The 18,176-nt window shown below is 41.6% G+C and overlaps 1 protein-coding gene and 1 long non-coding RNA gene across 4 annotated transcripts in view; one reads left to right on the plus strand and one right to left on the minus strand.

The window, feature by feature from the left end:
- LOC138425717 (uncharacterized) overlaps nucleotides 1–800 on the minus strand; it is an 18,464-nt gene extending 17,664 nt beyond the window's left edge. Inside the window, exon 1 of the long non-coding RNA XR_011251349.1 lies at nucleotides 249–800. This is a non-coding gene — a long non-coding RNA (uncharacterized lncRNA). The remainder of the gene's footprint in view (nucleotides 1–248) is intronic.
- On the plus strand, nucleotides 21–16,481 carry ENPP4 (ectonucleotide pyrophosphatase/phosphodiesterase 4). Of its 3 annotated transcripts, XM_069563967.1 has the most exons (5): nucleotides 654–767; nucleotides 6,942–7,038; nucleotides 7,239–8,096; nucleotides 8,749–8,919; nucleotides 13,002–16,481. In XM_069563967.1, exons 3-5 carry the CDS (start codon nucleotides 7,271–7,273, stop codon nucleotides 13,364–13,366), a joined length of 1,362 nt encoding a protein of 453 aa, XP_069420068.1. In that variant the 5' UTR covers nucleotides 654–767; nucleotides 6,942–7,038; nucleotides 7,239–7,270; the 3' UTR covers nucleotides 13,367–16,481. The 3 variants fall into 3 exon arrangements, with proteins under 3 accessions (XP_069420067.1, XP_069420069.1, XP_069420068.1); XM_069563966.1 differs by lacking the exons at nucleotides 654–767; nucleotides 6,942–7,038 and adding an exon at nucleotides 21–597; XM_069563968.1 differs by lacking the exon at nucleotides 6,942–7,038 and having other exon boundaries at nucleotides 560–767.
- The last annotated feature ends 1,695 nt before the right edge of the window (nucleotides 16,482–18,176 follow it).

Here is an 18,176-nt window from a genome sequence, read left to right on the forward strand (position 1 = left end):
GCCAAAGTCGTTTTTCCAGTAGACACCTAAGCCTGCAGAAGCCTGGAGTTAACTGGGAGTGAACTGCAAGGGCTGTAAGCCTGACGCAGGCAATAGCCAGAGGCCCTTTCCAGGACTCACTGCGTTTCAGGTCCCCTGAAGGGCACCCAAGCCTTGGGACGCTTAGGGAAAGGGCTTGGGAGGAGAGAACGAAACACTCCTTCCGGACCCAATTCAGCCTCACCAAAGCCTCTGTCTCCAGGTGGTACCTGAATCCAACCAATCGGAAAGGAAGTTACATCGACCGCGGCTGCGGCATCCAATCCGAGGACCTGTCTCACTCTCCGTCGCCGGCTGGGTTCCCGCAGGCTGGAAACCTGTTCCGCAGTCGCGCGCGGGACGGCCGCGAACCCTAGGAGCGCCCCTGGCAGCGCGGGTGTCGGGGAGGAAGGGGCTGTTAATTGTGGTGGGGGGAGGGCGCCCCTCTATTGCGCAGGCGCTTCAGGAAGAACTCGGTCGGGCTCCTGCGCCTTCAGGTCTCCGTCGCTCTCCAGACCCACGAGCGTCGGGTTCCGCGCGCGCCCAGTTCCGCGCGCTGCAGAGAAGCGGCGGCAGCGGGTGAGTGTGAGCCTCGCGCGCCCGGCGTTCCGGACGGAAATGCCGCACCCTCCCCCGCCCGCCGCGGTGGGGGGGTGCTTTGAAAATAGTGGTCGTGAGATCCCCTAGCCCTGATACCCCCACACCTGCCCCGAGGGGACAGCCGCGAGGGACCCCGGAGCGGCCGGGAGGTGCCTGGCTGGCTGGGGGCGGCGGAGGGCGGGGTGGAAAGCGGAAAGGAAATTGAGCGAGTGGGCGCGGCCTGGGCGGGCGGGCAGCGGGGAGAGGTGAAGCAGGGTCGGTGTAGAGAGAGGCGGAGGGGGTCGGCCTGACAGCCGTGGAGGCCGAGGGGGCGGGCGGGGCGGGCGGGGCGGGCGTTTCATTGAAAACCCGAACGCGGTCCAGGGCACAGATAACCTGCAATGGCCTGAGTATTCGTTGAGAGTCAGTGGTCGTGACACAGCCAAATTGAAAAAACGAATTTCCTAGAAAACCTAACAAGAAAGATCACATCGAAGTGCTTTTTCTCGGCCGGGCACCGTGTTAAGCATTTTACAGTTAAGCTTCCTTTTCCGGGCACAGCATCTCAATGTACAGATGGAGACAGTCCTGCTCTGAGACTTGAAGCGCAGCTAGTGACCACGAACAGATTCAGGTTTATACCAGCTCTGACCCCACTAGGGATTTTTGTTTAACCACCCGACCCTCTGGTGGACCCAAGCCGGAAACCTTGCCAGTACTAAGTCAACTGCTCCTTTTAATATCCGGTTTTCTTTTCTTTTTTCTTTTCCCCTAGAGGTTGTTCTGAGCCCTTTTAAGGAAATTAAATGAATTTAAAAGCAGGGAGAAGATATTTTATAGCTAAAATATATAAAATACAAATGTTATGAGCCCCTTAGGGTCCACAAGGAGCTCATAACAATAAATATATCCTCCTCGCTTTTAAATTAGCTACAAAATACAATTTGGAAGAAATTTTGATGAATACACAGGGGGAGTTATTATGTAGAAGGTAAAATTAAGTGGAGCTGTTTTGAAGATCTAACTTCTCCCAGCTTCCCTTCTCCAGGGGATCTCCCCAACCTAGGAATCGAACCCAGGTCTTCTGCATTGCAGGCAGATTCTTTACTGTCTGAACCACCAGGGAAGCCATTCCCAGCTTCAGTTAGGGAAAAACTGTGTGTGTATGTGTGTGTGTGTGTGTTGGAAAATTGAAGACTACTTTAGAAGCCTAGAGTTTCTAAGAAAGTCTTTTAGTGAGTAGCTTTAGTTTTTCTTTAGAATATCAAGAAAATAACTGATAATAGGGAAAACCAGCTAAGTTATCTATGTGCATAGACTATACTATTTTCATTGTATTTTAAAACTGATTATAAATAGTATTTGTGAAGTGTTTAGAATAAGGCTTTTGTATTAGGAAGCAGATGGCAGGCTAATAGTGGTTTTCATCATATCCTTTAACTGTCACACTCCCCCAGTTTCAAGCAGCGAAGAATGCCAGTGAGAATGGCCTGAGATGCATTCCATCCAAGTAGTAAGGTCATCCCAGATGAAGTAAAATGTGTTTTGGCCCCTGAATTGAAGAAAACTGCATACAACTTGCATTGCTATTGGGATATCTGGATGTGTAGTTCAATGATTCTGCTTTTTTCCTTCCCTTTGGTATTTTTTTGGTTTGAAAAATTACAGACTTTATCCCAATGCTTTAAAATATAACAATTAGTGATTTTTTAAAATTCCTTGAAAATACTTGAGAAGTTCTTACTGGTGTTTTGTTTACAGTTTAATACCCCCACCCCCCTTCCCCATTGTAATGAAACAGAACGCAGTAGGCATTAGTTTGGAGATTAATCCTAGACTTGTAAACTTGCTGCTACCAGACTTGTAAACTTGTTAAGAACCTGAAATTAGTAAGCACACAGACGGTAAAGCTACTCGTTACTTCCTGAGTGTGACCAGTCACAGAACTTCAGCTGTATCTTGTGTAAAAAGAAGTGGTTAGGCTAAATTATTTCAAATGACTTTATAGTTTTACAGTAATAGTCTGCCTGTCATTCTCCAGACTTTTTCCCTAACATAACAGCTTTGTAACTAGGATGGATAAAAAGAGACTAAATTTGAGTACCTATTGTTTAAAACTGCATGCATCCCCATTTTACAAACATGGAAACTGAACCTGGGAAGGGCTTCCCTGGTGGTTCAGACAGTAAAGAATCTGCCTGCAATGCAGAAGACCTGGGTTCGATTCCTAGGTTGGGGAGATCCCCTGGAGAAGGGAAGCTGGGAGAAGTTAGATCTGCCCATAGTCACCTGCCTGCTACATGAGGGTTCAAGTTCCAGGATCCTTTTGATTTCAGAGCCTACTTCTAAGTCTAAGACAGGGATCCAGCAGAAGGGGTTATTGAACCTCAGGATAAACAGCACATGTGCCTTGACCCGCCTATTCACTCAAGATTTGAAGAAGAAAGCTTTTGATTTGTGTGTGTTTTGTGAGAGAGGGGCAGACACGGGTTTTTGTTGTTTTGCGTGTAGGAAATGCAGTAAAACATTTTATGTTAAAACACCCAGATATGTATTATAGAGTACACATTTCACATAATTAACACCATGTATGCTGTGCTTATTCAGTCAGTCTTATCCAACTCTTTGCAGCCCCATGGACTGGAGCCTGCTGCTGCTAAGTCACTTTAGTCGTGTCCGACTCTGTGCGACCCCATAGAACACTGGAGTGGGTTGCCATTTCCTTCTCCAATGCATGAAAGTGAAAAGTGAAAGTGAAGTCGCTCAGTCGTGTCCGACTCTTAGTGACCTCATGGACTGCAGCCTACCAGGCTCCTCCGTCCATGGGATTTTCCAAGCAAGAGTACTGGAGTGGACTGGAGCCTACCAGGCTCTTTTGTCCATGGGATTCTCCAGGCAAGAGTACTGGAGTGGACTGGAGCCTACCAGGCTCTTTTGTCCATGGGATTCTCCAGGCAAGAGTACTGGAGTGGGTTGCCATTTCTTACTCCAGGAGATCTTCCCAACCCAGGGACTGAACCCAGGTCTCCCACATTGCAAGCCAATTCTTTGCTGTCTGAGTCACCGGGGAAGCCAAAAATAACACCATACTCGTTAGCATTTACTCTTCATGTCTCCTCACCCGCTTGCTCCAGGCAAATCTACTTTACATCTGTATAGATTTGCATATCTAGGCTTTTCATCTAAATAGAATCATACAATAAATGATCTTTTGTGACTGCTTCTTTCACTTAGCACAGAGTTTCAAAGGTTTATCCAAATTGTCACATGTGTTATCACTCCATTCCTTTTCATTGCCAAAAAGCATTCCATCCTGTGGATATACCACTTCTTATCTGTTTATCACTTATGGACACTTGAGATGTTTCCACTTTGTGGCTCTTACAAATAATGCTGCTGTGACCGTTTGTGTACAAGTTTTATTGTAGACATATATTTTCATTTCTCATAGGCGTATGCCTAGTAGTAGATTTTCCGGGTCATATGGTAACTGTTAAAACTTTTGAGGAACTACCAGAATGTTTTGTAAGTGCCTGGACCATTTCCATTCTCATCAGCAGTGTATAAAATTCTAGTTTCTGTATTTCTTCACCATTACTTGTTATTATCTGTCTGTCTGTCTGTTTTTTATATCCATCCTAGTGGGTATGAAGGGGTATCTCATGGTGTTTTGCTTTGTATTTCCCTGATTACTGTTGATGTTGAACATACTCATGTGCTTATTTGTTATTTCTGTATCTTTGGAAAAAAGTCTTTTCAGCTCCTTTGCTCATTTAAAAAATTAGATCATTTAACTTTTATTGTTGAGTTGTTACAGTTCTTTATATATTCTAGATGCACATTATTTATCAGACATATGGTTTGCAGATATTTCCTCTTATCCTTTAGGTTGTCATTTCTTCATAGTATCCTTCCAGATGTAAAAGTTTTTAATTTTGGTGAAGTTCAATTTATTTATTTTTTTATTATCACTTGTGCTTTTGGTGCTGTATCTAAAATGGCTTTGCCTAATTCAAGGTCATGAAGATTTATCCCTGTATTCTAAGAGTTTTATAGTTTTAGCTCTTAACTGTGGTCTGTGATCCATGTTGAGTCAGTTCTGTGCAGGGTATGAACTGAGGGATACAAAGTTATTCTTTTGCATGTGGATATCCAGTCATCTCAGCACCATTTGTTGAATTGTTTTAGCATCCCTCTACTCTTAGAAGCAACCCTACTGGAAAAGTTTTAGACATCCTCTGATATTCCATTTGTAGTGATTCTTCAAAGGGCTTAGCTTTCAAAACAATACTTGATGTATGGGTCTCAAGCACACCATTACAGGAAGCTGTGGTGGTGTAGAACAGAAGTCACTCAAGCTCCTTGTCGGTCTTCCAAGATGACAGCCAAGTTCATTGTTTTGTTATTTTGTCCCTATTTTGAGTGTTTTGTATTTGAGAAGTATAAAGCTCTTGTGTTGTTGGTGTTTAGTTGCAAAGTCATATCCAACTCTTCTTGCAACCTGTGGTCTGTAGCCCACCAGGCTCCTTCTGTCCATGGGGTTTCTCAGGTGAGAATATTGGAGTGGGTTGCCATTTCCTCCTTCAGGGGATCTTCCCCAGCCAGGAATGGAACTCATGTCTCCGACATTGGCAGGCAGATTCTTTACCCTGAGCCACACGGAGAAGCTCTTGTCCTCTGATATGTGGCACATTCATGAATTTTGGTGGTGTTGACTTTAGTTATATTAGATATTTATTGAATGCTTTTTTTAATTACCTAAAAGAGTGTTTGGGCAAAGACTTAATGTGTAGAAAGTAGCTTTAAGAGGTTTGGAAACACAGGTTATTACTGAAGAACTGTTATAAGTCACCTACATAAATGATTATTGTCTCTATATTAAATCTCAGACAGATTGTGATAGCATTGTGCAGGGAGTAAAAGGGAGTTAAGGTTGGCAACCCACTCCAGTGTTGTTGCCTGGGAAATTCCATGGACAGAGGAGTCTGGCAGGCTACGGTCCACGGGGTTGCAAAAGAGTCAAACACGACTTAATGACTAACCAACAACAACAATGATTTCTGTTAAGTCTTTCATAGTAATTTGCATGTAGGTTGGGCCTGGATAGTGGAAGGACTTGAATGCCCGGCAGAAGTGAGTGTTGGGACATTCTGTATAGGCAGGGGGACTTTGAATACTGATTTTATTAGGGAAATGTCATGAACAGAGCTACAGGGAAGGTTACATTGGGAGCAGATGTTGGATGAGTAAGAGGAAGATGATTGAGGTAGGAAGATCAGTTAAGAGGCAGAAGGGCTCCAGACGAGAGGCGTTGAGGACTTGAAGAAGTACAGCAGCTGTGGAGAGTCACTCTGCGTCACATATCCTATTTTCTTAGGACCAAAGAAGAGAGAGACTGAAGGCAGGGAGATTTGTTTGGGGAGAGCTGTTTTTGTAATTAGTAGATTATTAAAAAAGAGTAAAAAGTCAGGGAGTTCTCTGAGCCTGGGGAATGAGGTAAGGCAGTTAAGTGGCCTCTTGGTGTCTGCAGGGGATTGGTTCTAGGAGCCCCAGTGGGTACCAGAATCCACAGATGCTCAAGTCTCTTATATAAAAGGGCTTGGTGCAGTGAATACAGTTGGCCCTCTGGGTTTTCCATCCACGACTGGTTGGATGGAAAAACCTGTGAATACGGAGGGCCAGCTGTTAAGTCTTTGACAGTAGAAAGGAAGTCTGAAAGGGATGTGGTGATGAAATGCATTTCAACAGCTATTGCTTTTCTTCCGAAGTTGCTGTGGCATCCAAGGGCCTGTAGACTTTGTCTCTTCGCCTCCTGTGAATACTGAGCAGGTTCAGAGGGAGGTGGGGCCTTTTTTTCTCAAATAATATTTATTTCTTACTCCCCTTTGGAAAGTGTTAGTTGTTCAGTCATGTCCAACTCTTTGTGACCTCAGGGCCTGTAGCCCACCAGGCTCTTTTGTCCATCAAATTCTCCAGGCAAGAATACTGGAGTGGGTTGCCATTTCCTTCTCCAGGGGATCTTCCCAACCCAGGGGTCAAACCTGGGTCTCCTGCCTTGCAGGCAGATTCTTTACCATCTGAGCTACCATGGAAACCCCCTACTCCCCTTTTGCGTGCCAGTATTTTTCAGTAGGAACTGATGTTGAGCCAGTATGGTAGAATTTCCACACCCTAATTTCTGAAGATTAAAAGGAACGATAGGGTACCAGCCATTAAACTAGAAAAATAATCTTCTTCTCTGGAGCTTCTGAACGCTTGGCGTTATTTCTGTTTTGTGTAAAAGGATTGTTTTTATTTCCTCATTTGTTCTTATTAAGCCTTTAGAATAACTTTTGCTCTTGCAGACAAGCAAGGCAGTCAGATTTGTGTGGAGTATAAGAATGGCCCATACCCCCTTCAGAGCATGAAAATGAGGCAGGACATATAATTCAACAAGTAAAGGTAATTTTGTTTCTCCCACTTTAGCTTTATTCAGTTACCTTTCAGTAAGTGACAGCATTTGATTTTTAAGTTGATGTAGGTAAAGCTGGCATATAAACAGTTTTTAAATGTTGGTTTTCGTTTCCTGATGGCTCAGCTTTGGAAATCGAATCCAAATCAAGCAGCATGACTATTCAGGAATTGTTTGTTTTTTATCTTAGGAACCCTGACTACCCCCTTTAGCACGTTCACTATGAAGTTACTGTTGATGCTTTTGTTTTCGGGACTTATGACTGGTTGCAGAGGGAACTCTTCCTCCGCTTCACCACCTAAGTTACTGCTGGTATCCTTTGATGGCTTCAGAGCTGACTATCTGCAGAACTATGAATTTCCTCATCTCCAGAATTTTATCAAAGAAGGTGTCTTGGTAGACCAGGTTAAAAATGTCTTTATCACGAAAACGTTTCCAAACCACTACAGCATCGTGACGGGCCTGTATGAAGAAAGCCATGGCATTGTGGCTAATTCCATGTATGATGTCAACACAAAGAAGCATTTTTCTGACCACAATGACAAGGACCCGTTTTGGTGGAATGAGGCCATCCCCATCTGGGTGACCAATCAGCTTCAGGACAACAGATCGAGTGCTGCTGCTATGTGGCCCGGTACCGACGTGCCCATTCACAATACCACGCCTTCCTATTTCATGAACTACAGTCCCTCGGTGTCCTTTAGGGAAAGGCTCAGTAATGTCACCACATGGCTGAGCAGTTCGAACCCACCGGTGACCTTTGCGACACTCTACTGGGAGGAACCAGACGCTAGCGGCCACAAATACGGCCCCGACGATAAAGAAAACATGCGCCGAGTGCTGGAAGAAATAGATGAACACATTGGTGAGCTGGTTCACAGACTCAAGGTGTTAGGACTGTGGGAGAGTCTTAATGTGATCATCACAAGTGATCACGGGATGACCCAGTGTTCCAAGGACAGGGTGATAAACTTGGATGGCTGCCTCGACCCCTCGTACTACACTCTTATAGACTTGACCCCAGTTGCTGCGATACTTCCCAAAATAAGTAAGTAAACTTTTAACCAAGGAATATTTCAATGGATTGGTTGATTGAGGAGGGAGGGTTTTATAAAAAGAATGAAGCTTGGACTTCAGGTGGTTCACCACCATACACTGTTATACTCACTCGGAGTTAGGACTGTGTTTTTCCTGTGATGTTTTTCTTAGGCCGTTTAGGTTCAAAAGGATAATTTCTTTGCTTTTTGATATATTTCGTTTATGTTTATCTTTTTATTGAAGTGTAAGTGTACATCAAAGTGACTCATATATATATATATATATATATATATATGCTTTTGTGTGAGATATACCTAATAATTTTCATCTACTGATCTTAGAATTAATTGTTATAGTAATATGTAATTAGTTTATATTTACTTAGGAAGCTAGATGTGAAATTTGCCCCCTTTGTATAAAAGTCCACCGGGGATAATCACAGAATGAAAAGAGAGATATGTGAATGCGCAAAAGGGGTGTGTGTGTGTGCGCGCACTCAACACTGTTACATTAGTATTATTGCCCTGTTTTTTTTTTTAAATGATTAATAGGATTTAATAGATAACATTGTTCAGGGCTTATTTCCAGTTATTCTAGTTAGAAATATTTTTTCCTGATCAGTCAACATGACCTTTTTCCTTTGCTGTTTCCTTTTCTTCCAGATAAAACAAAGGTTTATAGCAAACTGAAAGCCTGTAACCCTCACATGAATGTTTATCTCAAAGAAGACATTCCTGCCAGGTTTCACTATCAACATAGTGATCGAATTCAGCCTATTATTTTGGTTGCTGATGAAGGCTGGACAATTGTGCTAAATAAATCATCACTAAAATGTAAGTATTTATTTAGGATTTTTCTTCTCTGTCCGTGGGATAAATCACATGTTGTGACATTCTTATATTAACAAGGTACTTTGATTTAGAGATGTTAACACAGTAGAATTAGTTTGATTTTCAACTGGATGATTCTCAGGTTTCCATTTGAGAGCAATTTTTAGAAACCACAGTTTGATCCTTATTGGGTGATCTTAAGGGTGAAGGAGCAGTTTTACTTTTTTGTTACCAAAATTGCAGTGACTGTCAGTAACTTTCAGGAATTGTTCTCTTGATTTGTAAAAATAAGAGAGTAGGAAGAAGCAAAGAAAATAAAAGAGAAGTCAAGAAACAAAATAAAGGGAGAGAGATTAGCTAGTTCAAATTCCTTTTTCTTTTTTCCTGTTAAAAAAAATGTGTCCAAGTATTCCCCCATAATGAAATAATATACCCGAGTGCTACTGCTATTTAGAACCCTGAGCAAGAACCAGAAAGTATGCAAACAAAAATCTACCAAGTAAACAAAGCAGAATCTTGCCTCAAACTGAGGAAATGTGTAAGGGAGAATTAAGAGGTCTCCCCTGAACTGAAGCTTATTTGCCTGTTTGTTAAGTTCAGTTTGAATACATGTTTTTAAAATCTGATTTTATAGACCATAGCAGGGGTCAGAAAATTCTTCTGTAAAGGGCCGGATAGTAAATATTTTAGTCTTTGCGGGCCAGCTGGTCTCTGTCTCAACTACTCAGTCCTGCCTTACCGTGGGAAAGCAGCCGCAGACAATACCTAAACAAACTGATGTGGGGTGTCCCAGCGAAACTCCCTTTACAGAAACCGGCAGAGGGCTGCATTTGACCAGCCTCTGTCATCTGCCAGTCTCTGATCTATAGCAGTTCAGATGCATCAGGCAAGGGTAAAGCTCAAGGCCGTTCACCTTGAAAGTGAAAGTCACTCAGTCGTCTCTGACTCTTTGTGACCCCATGGACTGTAGCCCGCCAGATTCCTCTGTCCATGGAATTCTCCAGGCAAGAAGACTGGAGTGAGTAGCCATTCCCTTCTCCAGGGGATCTTCCTCACCCAGGGATGGAACCCAGGTCTCCTGCGTTGGAGGCGGATTCTTTACCAGCTGGGTCACCAGGGAAGCCCACAAATACTGGAGTGGGTAGCCTATTCCTTCTCCAGGGGATCTTCCCAACCCAGGAATTGAACCCGGGTCTCCCGCATTGTAGGCAGATTCTTTACTAACTGAACCATCAGGGAAGCCCAAGGGTAGCCTATCTGTTCTCCAGGGGATCTTCCCAACCCAGAAATTGAACCCGGGTCTCCTGTGTTGCAGGCAGATTCTTTACCAGCTGAGCCACCAGGGAAGCCCATAATATTTACCTTATGTACTCATTATTGAAAACTTGTAAAATACAGAAAAGTTCAGACAAGGAAACAAAAACTATTCATAATTCTTCAATACAGAAGCATAGACAGATGTTAATTGTGGGAGTTTCCCCCCCTCTAATCTTTTTCTGTTACATACACATGCATATTTTTATTATTAAATCGTATGTTTTATGGTATTCATTTACAATCATACTCATTTGTATCATTTAAATCACAATATCTATATATATCATTATATTCTGCTATTTATTGTACTGCTCACAGCAATTTTTATTATGAAATATTTCAAACATAGAATTAAAGAATGATACATTAAATAAAGAAGTAAAGAATGATATAGCAAGCACCGGTAGACTCATCATTCAGTCACCTGAACTTACCTGGAAGCGGGAGCTTGTTAAATGTGTGCTTTGTTGTTCAGTCGTGTCCAACTCTCTGTGACCCCGTGGAATGTAGCCCACCAGGTACCACTGTCCATGGGGATTCTCCGGGCAAGAGTACTGGAGTGGGCTGCCATGCACTTCTCCAGGGAATTCCAGGGAATCGTCCCAACCCAGGGATCAAACCCAGGTCTCCCGCATTGTAGGCGGATTCTTTACCACTGCTAAGTCATGTCCCACTCTTGTGACCCCATGGACTATGCCTGCCATGCTCCTCTGTCCATGGGATTCTCCAGGCGAGAATACTGGAGTAGGTTGCCATTCCTTTCTCCTTGTTAAATATAACTGATGCATATTAAAAGGCAGTATTTTTTAAAATAAAGCTGATTGTTGAGAGTATCGTTTTGGAGTGATATCCGGGACCATCAGGTTTTTCTTTGACTTTTACTGGAATTACACATTGGAGTCATCTGCTTAGATGTCACATTCAAGGCAGGGATCCCTCCTGTAATGTTTTCAGTCCCCTGACCCTCTGGACATTGAGGCGTCCTTTAGCTGTTCCTTTGACTGTGTGGATCACAAATTAACTGTGGAAAATTCTGAAAGAGATGGGAATACCAGACCACCTGACCTGCCTTTTGAGAAATCTGTATGCAGGCCAGGAAGCAACAGTTAGAACTGGACATGGAACAACAGACTGGTTCCAAATAGGAAAAGGAGTACGTCAAGGCTGTATATTGTCACCCTGGTTATTGAACTTCTATGCAGAGTACATCATGAGAAACGCTGGACTAGAAGAAACACAAGCTGGAATCAAGATTGCCGGGAGAAATATCAATCACCTCAGATATGCAGATGACACCACCCTTATGGCAGAAAGTGAAGAGGAACTAAAAAGCCTCTTGATGAAAGTAAAAGAGGAGAGTGAAAAAGTTGGCTTAAAGCTCAACATTCAGAAAACAAAGATCATGGCATCTGGTCCCATCACTTCATGGGAAATAGATGGGGAAACAGTGGAAATAGTGTCAGACTTTATTTTGGGGGGGCTCCAAAATCACTGCAGATGGCAACGGCAGCCATGAAATTAAAAGACGCTTACTCCTTGGAAGAAAAGTTATGACCAACCTAGATAGCATATTCAAAAGCAGAGACATTACTTTGCCAATAAAGGTCCATCTAGTCAAGGCTATGGTCTTTCCAGCGGTCATATATGGATGTGAGAGTTGGACTGTGAAGAAGGCTGAGCACCGAAGAATTGATGCCTTTGAACTGCGGTGTTGGAGAAGACTCTTGCGAGTCCCTTGGACTGCAAGGAGATCCAAACAGTCCATTCTGAAGGAGATCAACCCTGGGATTTCTTTGGAAGGAATGATGCTAAAGCTGAAACTCCAGTACTTTGGCCACCTCATGCGAAGAGTTGACTCATTAGAAAAGACTGATGCTGGGAGGGATTGGGGGCAGGAGAAGAAGGGGATGACAGAGGATGAGATGGCTGGATGGCATCACTGACTCGATGGACGTGAGTCTGAGTGAACTCCGGGAGTTGGTGATGGACAGGGAGGCCTGGTGTGCTGCGATTCATGGGGTTGCAAAGAGTTGGACACGACTGAGCGACTGAACTGAACTGAAACCAATGGTGTGGGCTTCCCAGGTGGTGCTAGTGGTAAAGAACCCGCCTGCCAATGCAGGAGACGTAAGAGGCATAGGTTCAATCCCTGGATGGGGAAGATCCCTTGGAGGAGGGCATGGCAATCCACTCCAGTACTCTTGCCTGAAGAATCCCATGGGCAGAGGAGCCTGGTGCGCAGCATTCCATAGGGTTGCAAAGAGTCGGATACAGCTAAAGTGACTTAGCACGCATGCACCCATGGTGCATTCTGCATCTTGTCCAGGGGCAGCTGACAGAGGTCAAGGCCGCTGGCTCACTTCCTCCCCACTCACTGGTTTACTCACTTCTGCTCCCCCCGGTTACACAGAACCTTCAACCCAACCACTCTCTTAATCACTGGTGCTCTTTGCAGGGGCTTTTTGCAAACAGTGTTGGATGCTGACAGGTGAAATGCTTGGGGCTAGGACTGAGAAACCCATCAGTCTGAGAGAAGGTTTTAAAACATGAGGTCATGACTAGTTGGGAAAAAGGAGGGGTGTATGTGTAAAATACAGGAGGTGGCTGAATTGAAGAAAATAGATCATTTTTTTTTTCTAGCCCCTGTTTGGCCCAAGTGATCAGAATTTCAAAGGATGGGAATTAAACTGACAATTTACACTAGAAACAGGTTATTTCATGATAGCAAGGCTGATCTTGTTTACTAACATCATCTTCTTCTTTTCCAGTAGGTGACCACGGTTACGATAATTCTCTGCCTAGTATGAATCCGTTTCTAGCTGCCCATGGTCCTGCATTTCACAAAGGCTACAAACACAGCACCATTAATACGGTGGATATTTATCCGATGATGTGCCATATCCTGGGATTGAAGCCACGTCCCAACAATGGGACCTTTGGTCACACCAAGTGTCTGTTAGTGGACCAGTGGTGCATTAACCTCCCAGAAGCCATCGGAATTGTTATCGGGGCGCTGCTGGTCTTGACCACTCTGACCTGCCTCATCATTATCATGCAGAACAGAGTCTCCGGGCCCCGGCCGTTTTCCCGACTTCAGCTCCAAGAAGATGATGACGATCCGTTGATTGGGTAACATGTGCTGGGGTTTATACAAGGTGGCTTTAAGTAGGGCACACCCAAGGAATGGTGTTAGAGCTATGAAAACATATACTTCCAAAGAACTTGGACCAGGCATGCTACAGTTATTTTGTCTTTCCTTGTGTTTTGCTGCATTAGCTAATACAAAAAAAATTCTGATTGTAGGGAAAATTGCTAGTAAATCATTAGTTAGCACCAACTGTTTCTCTGACAAGAAACTTTTTTTGAGAATAATACTGCCTTTGCTCCCCCGTCCCTTTTTTTTTTTTTTTGGCAATGAAGATTAGACACATCTTGAGATGAAAATATTAAATTTAGTGCGTGTGCATCTCAAATAAATTTTTATATTTGTAAATTATACAACAAAAATCTTTGTAAAGTGTGTGGATTTTGTGTATAAGGAAAGAAAAATTTCCTATATTTTTATATGTACCTAATAGAGTTTGTATCCCAAGTAAACCCTTGAGGTAGGAAAATTCTCTGTGATGGTTAATAAAATGGATTACGAGGCAGGAAAGATCTAGCATATGAAGAAACTATTTCAAGAAAAGCTACTGTAAAAAACAAGTAAAAGCCCCATGATAACAAGACTGAGTCTTTGTCTGTGTCTCTGTTAAGACCCTTAAGCTATTAAAACCTCAAAATGTTTATCTTTTGCAGAGCATTACTAAGAGGAAATTAAGAAAATAGAAGAAAGTGCTTTTCTCACTTTATGCTTAATGCCTTTGTGTAGGTTATTTGTGTGTGTGTGTGTGTGTGTGTGTGTGTGCGCGCGCGCGCACATGCGAGTGTGCCAGGGTGTTGCATGCTTGGGTGTACAGACTTCATGTAACTTACAGGAGGTGGTGAGATGTGAGTGACCTGGAGGCAGACCCTCACAAACCCGTAAAGCACAGCTCTCAGGAAAGGTTATAATTGCACTTCACATTCGTGTAGTTACTTCTAACTCACAAGTTAAATTCATAATTTTTAAAACCTTGTGAATTTTTGTTACCATTTTTAACATTCTTATGCTGTTACAACCAGAGGTCTCTAAGTACTGCAGAGAAATTAATGACCTGACTACAAATCTGGTTCTGATTGGGTCAGAATAAGAGATTTTTCTATTTGCCTTTGGGAATTTTATGCCTTACTTTTTAGGCAATGCTGCTGCTACTGCTGCTGCTGAAGAGTAGCTAAATTTAAAATGAAATTTAATATCTTTTGATCTTCTATATTAATCATGTGTTAAGTAACTGAATAAACTCTCAGAACTCTGTTAACCTTTAGTAGCCTGAATTCTGCCTTTGCTTTTTTCTCCCATACCTGATTCAGAAAAGTAACCACTCTGCTCATAAATTTTTTTAGCATACTTTTTCAGAGCCAATGATACGTTGTTATAACTGTCATCCTAGCTTTGCAAAGTGTACCTTCTAAGAATCAAAATCAATAGGAAGAAACTGAATTGTAGCAGATGGGATTTTATACATTAGAGGAAAAATTGGGTTCAAGAACCATTTTCATCAGGAGCTGAGGCAAGCAATTAATATTACTAGTGTGATCTTTAAAGTTTTGACGACAGAAAATAAGCTGGATAACAGTTTTACAGATACAAAAATAATGGAGAGTAAATATGCAGCCCAGTGAAATGTTGGTTATCTGCGGTGGTCAGGAACAATCTGTGGTGGTGCCAGTCGTCAGACCCAGAATTCATCCTTTGGTCACTGCTTGCTAATCTCCTGATCCTAGTATTTGGTGCCTATTGTTCTAGGGGTTCTTGAGAATCATTCCACACCCTGCGTGAATAGTTTGGGTGAGCAGTCATAAAGTGCCTGTGTTAGAAACAGCATAGTAAATAAACCAAACTACAAGGACTTATTTTGCTTTTTGACAGATTTTTATTTCTGATGTTTTTTGCTCACATAAAAGTTATCCTAAAGGTTAATAGTTGATCTGGACAAATAATAGAAAAATTTCTTTCTACTTCAATTCCCATTAAAAAAAAAAAAAGCACAGAAGAACTGTCACATTTAAAGCAGTGAGGATTTTTTAAAATGTATCACATGCTAAGTGAGTTGAGCTTGGTCCTTGCAGTGGTGTGAGCTTTATTGGCTGTATTGGTGTGATTGGTGGAAATCGATCCATCGCAACCAACATGTGAGGAGACTTTATAGAGGATGGAATAGGAAGGGGTGCCCTTCAGTGTCTCAACCCTTTGAACAAAAGACCTATTTGTCTTGTTCGTCATTCCATTCTGAAAATATGAACTAGAATTAAAATTGTAGATGTTTTATGTATATGTTGATGGGACAAAAAGTATTTATTTAATAATCAGATGTGTATAAATTATTGTATTGAACTTTATATTAATTCATTTGTATCTTTAAAAATGATCACTTAAAGCCGGTGATTCCTCTAGTACACTGAGAAATATTTCGGTAAAGCCAGCCTTCTTCACTTGTGCATCTTGTTAAATAATTGATAACATGCTTCTCTATTTTCTGAGTTGTAGGAAGTATTTGGCTCCAGGAAAGATTTAACTGTTTATGACAACCATACTCAAAAGTAATAGGAAAACTTCTTAATAAAAGTTTTTCAGTGAATGAATTCAGAATAAGGATGTCTACTTATAATGCAGGGACAGTTCTGCTGCTCTTATTCATGTGCAAGTACTTCTGGTAAACAGCAATAGCATAAAAATTATTTCAGTGCTCTGTACCACTGGTTTTGTGTTACTGTTCCATTAAGCTTGGTGTAAGGATTTAAAGATAAATTCTTGGAACATTAAATGATTAAAAAGGCCTTTGCCTTGTTCTTGGGTGTTTTTCCTTCTCTTGCCCATGTCTGGTAAACTTTAAGGATGGTTGTATTTAATTTATCTTATTTGAAGGATTTTACTTCATTGTGAATATATAAAGCTACAAATGAAGGATAAAGATGACATGAGAAGTCTGTAATTTATTGTAAATTCTTAAAATACTGTGTAAATAAAATGACATGAGTGTGTTTTAAAGAAGTTTATGTGTAGTGCCTTAAGTTAAAATATATTTTGACTATATTGTTTGAATTCAAAGCTATGACTTTATTATTTTAAAATTTTTATGTGAATAAAATAAAATGTTACCAAAACATTTTAATCGTAATTATTAAATATGTGATGTCCTTGATGATTTTTTAATTTGTCACCTTCTTTCAAAATATGCATAGTATGATAGATGTTAACATGACTTAGTGATACTGCAAAATCCACCTAGGCATTCATTACAATCTTTTTAAAACCAGGATTGTGTGTGTAACATTTAACCATATTTTAAAAGCAGTGTATAAATATACACTGTATAAATATAGTATAAATAAGGACATCATTGGAAAGATAGCCAAGATAAATTTTGCAGTTTCTAGAATTATAATTCACTGACTTGCAGTAGAAAGGAAGAAGTTTCAAAAGTTGGTTACAAAACACTAGGGGTGAGGGTCTTTTCTAATATATATTCAACAAAGCTTCCTCTAATAGAGCAGTTTTTTTTTCTTTTTTAAATTTTGACATTCATTGAATACTGCTAGCTAGGGACTGTGGGGAAAACAAATTAAGCACTTTCTTTGAAGAGTTCTGTGGCATTTCAAAAGTGGTAACCCTATACCAACAAAACACTTTTGTCTACTCATGGTTTACCTCTTGGGCTGAGATCCTTGAATCTAGAACCAGTTCCCACGCTCTGCTTCCTGAAGTTTGAATTCCAGATTTATTGAATAAAGTTGATTCCAATAGAGAATGAAAACTAAGACCAATTTCTTTATTAATTGGGAAAGTTATGAACTATTCTACAAAAAAGTTTCAGGCCCAAGATCCAGTAATCTTTCTTGTTGCCTCTTCATTGCATTTGATTATCAATGTTACATTAGCTTCATAAAACTAGTGTTTTAGAAAAAACCTGCATGAGTTTTTGAGGTGAATATAACATTGATATCAAACGATAAAAAAAAGCATAAAAAGAGAAAACTACAGATTTTCAAAGCTGTGTTTTTTCCAGTAGTTATGTACAGATGTGAGAGTTGGACCATAAAGAACGATGAGCGCTAGAGAATTTATGTTTTCCAGTTGTGCTGCTGGAGAGGATTCTTGAGAGTCCGTTGGACAGCACAGAAATCAAACTAGTCAATCCCAAAGGAAATCAACCCTGAATATTCATTGGAAGGACTGATGCTGAAACTGAAGCTCCAATACTTTGGTCACCTAATGCAAAGAGCCAGCTCACTGGAAAAGACCCTGATGCTGGGAAAGAATGAGGGCAGGAGGAGAGGGGGGATGAGATGGCTGGATGGTATCACTGACTCAATGAACATGAGTTTGAGCAAATTCCAGGAGATAGCAATGCACCCCACTCCAATACTCTTGCCTGGAAAATCCCATGGACGGAGGAGCCTGGTAGACTGCAGTCCATGGGGTCACTAAGAGTCAGACACGACTGAGCAACTTCACTTTCACTTTTCACTTTCATGCACTGGAGAAGGAAATGGCAACCCACTCCAGTGTTCTTGCCTGGAGAATCCCAGGGACGGGGGAGGAACAGGAAAAATGGTATCAATTAATCAGCTTCAAAACAGTTGATAGAAGATGGAGAGAAAACACGTCAGTGTTGTGATGGGGGGGGATTCCATTCTTCTGACCTTTTAAAAGTTTTTACTTACAGTCAGGAAGGTCAGCCGGTCTCCATCTTATTTCTGTGTCCTAATTTGTGTTGACTGTACACAAAAGTTTGGCCAGAGAGACATGCAGGTAAAACCAGAACAACAACAAAACTGTCAAAACATGATAAGAGACAAGG

Source organism: Ovis canadensis, chromosome 20, assembly GCF_042477335.2.
Source record: "Ovis canadensis isolate MfBH-ARS-UI-01 breed Bighorn chromosome 20, ARS-UI_OviCan_v2, whole genome shotgun sequence".
Lineage (NCBI taxonomy): Eukaryota > Metazoa > Chordata > Mammalia > Artiodactyla > Bovidae > Ovis > Ovis canadensis.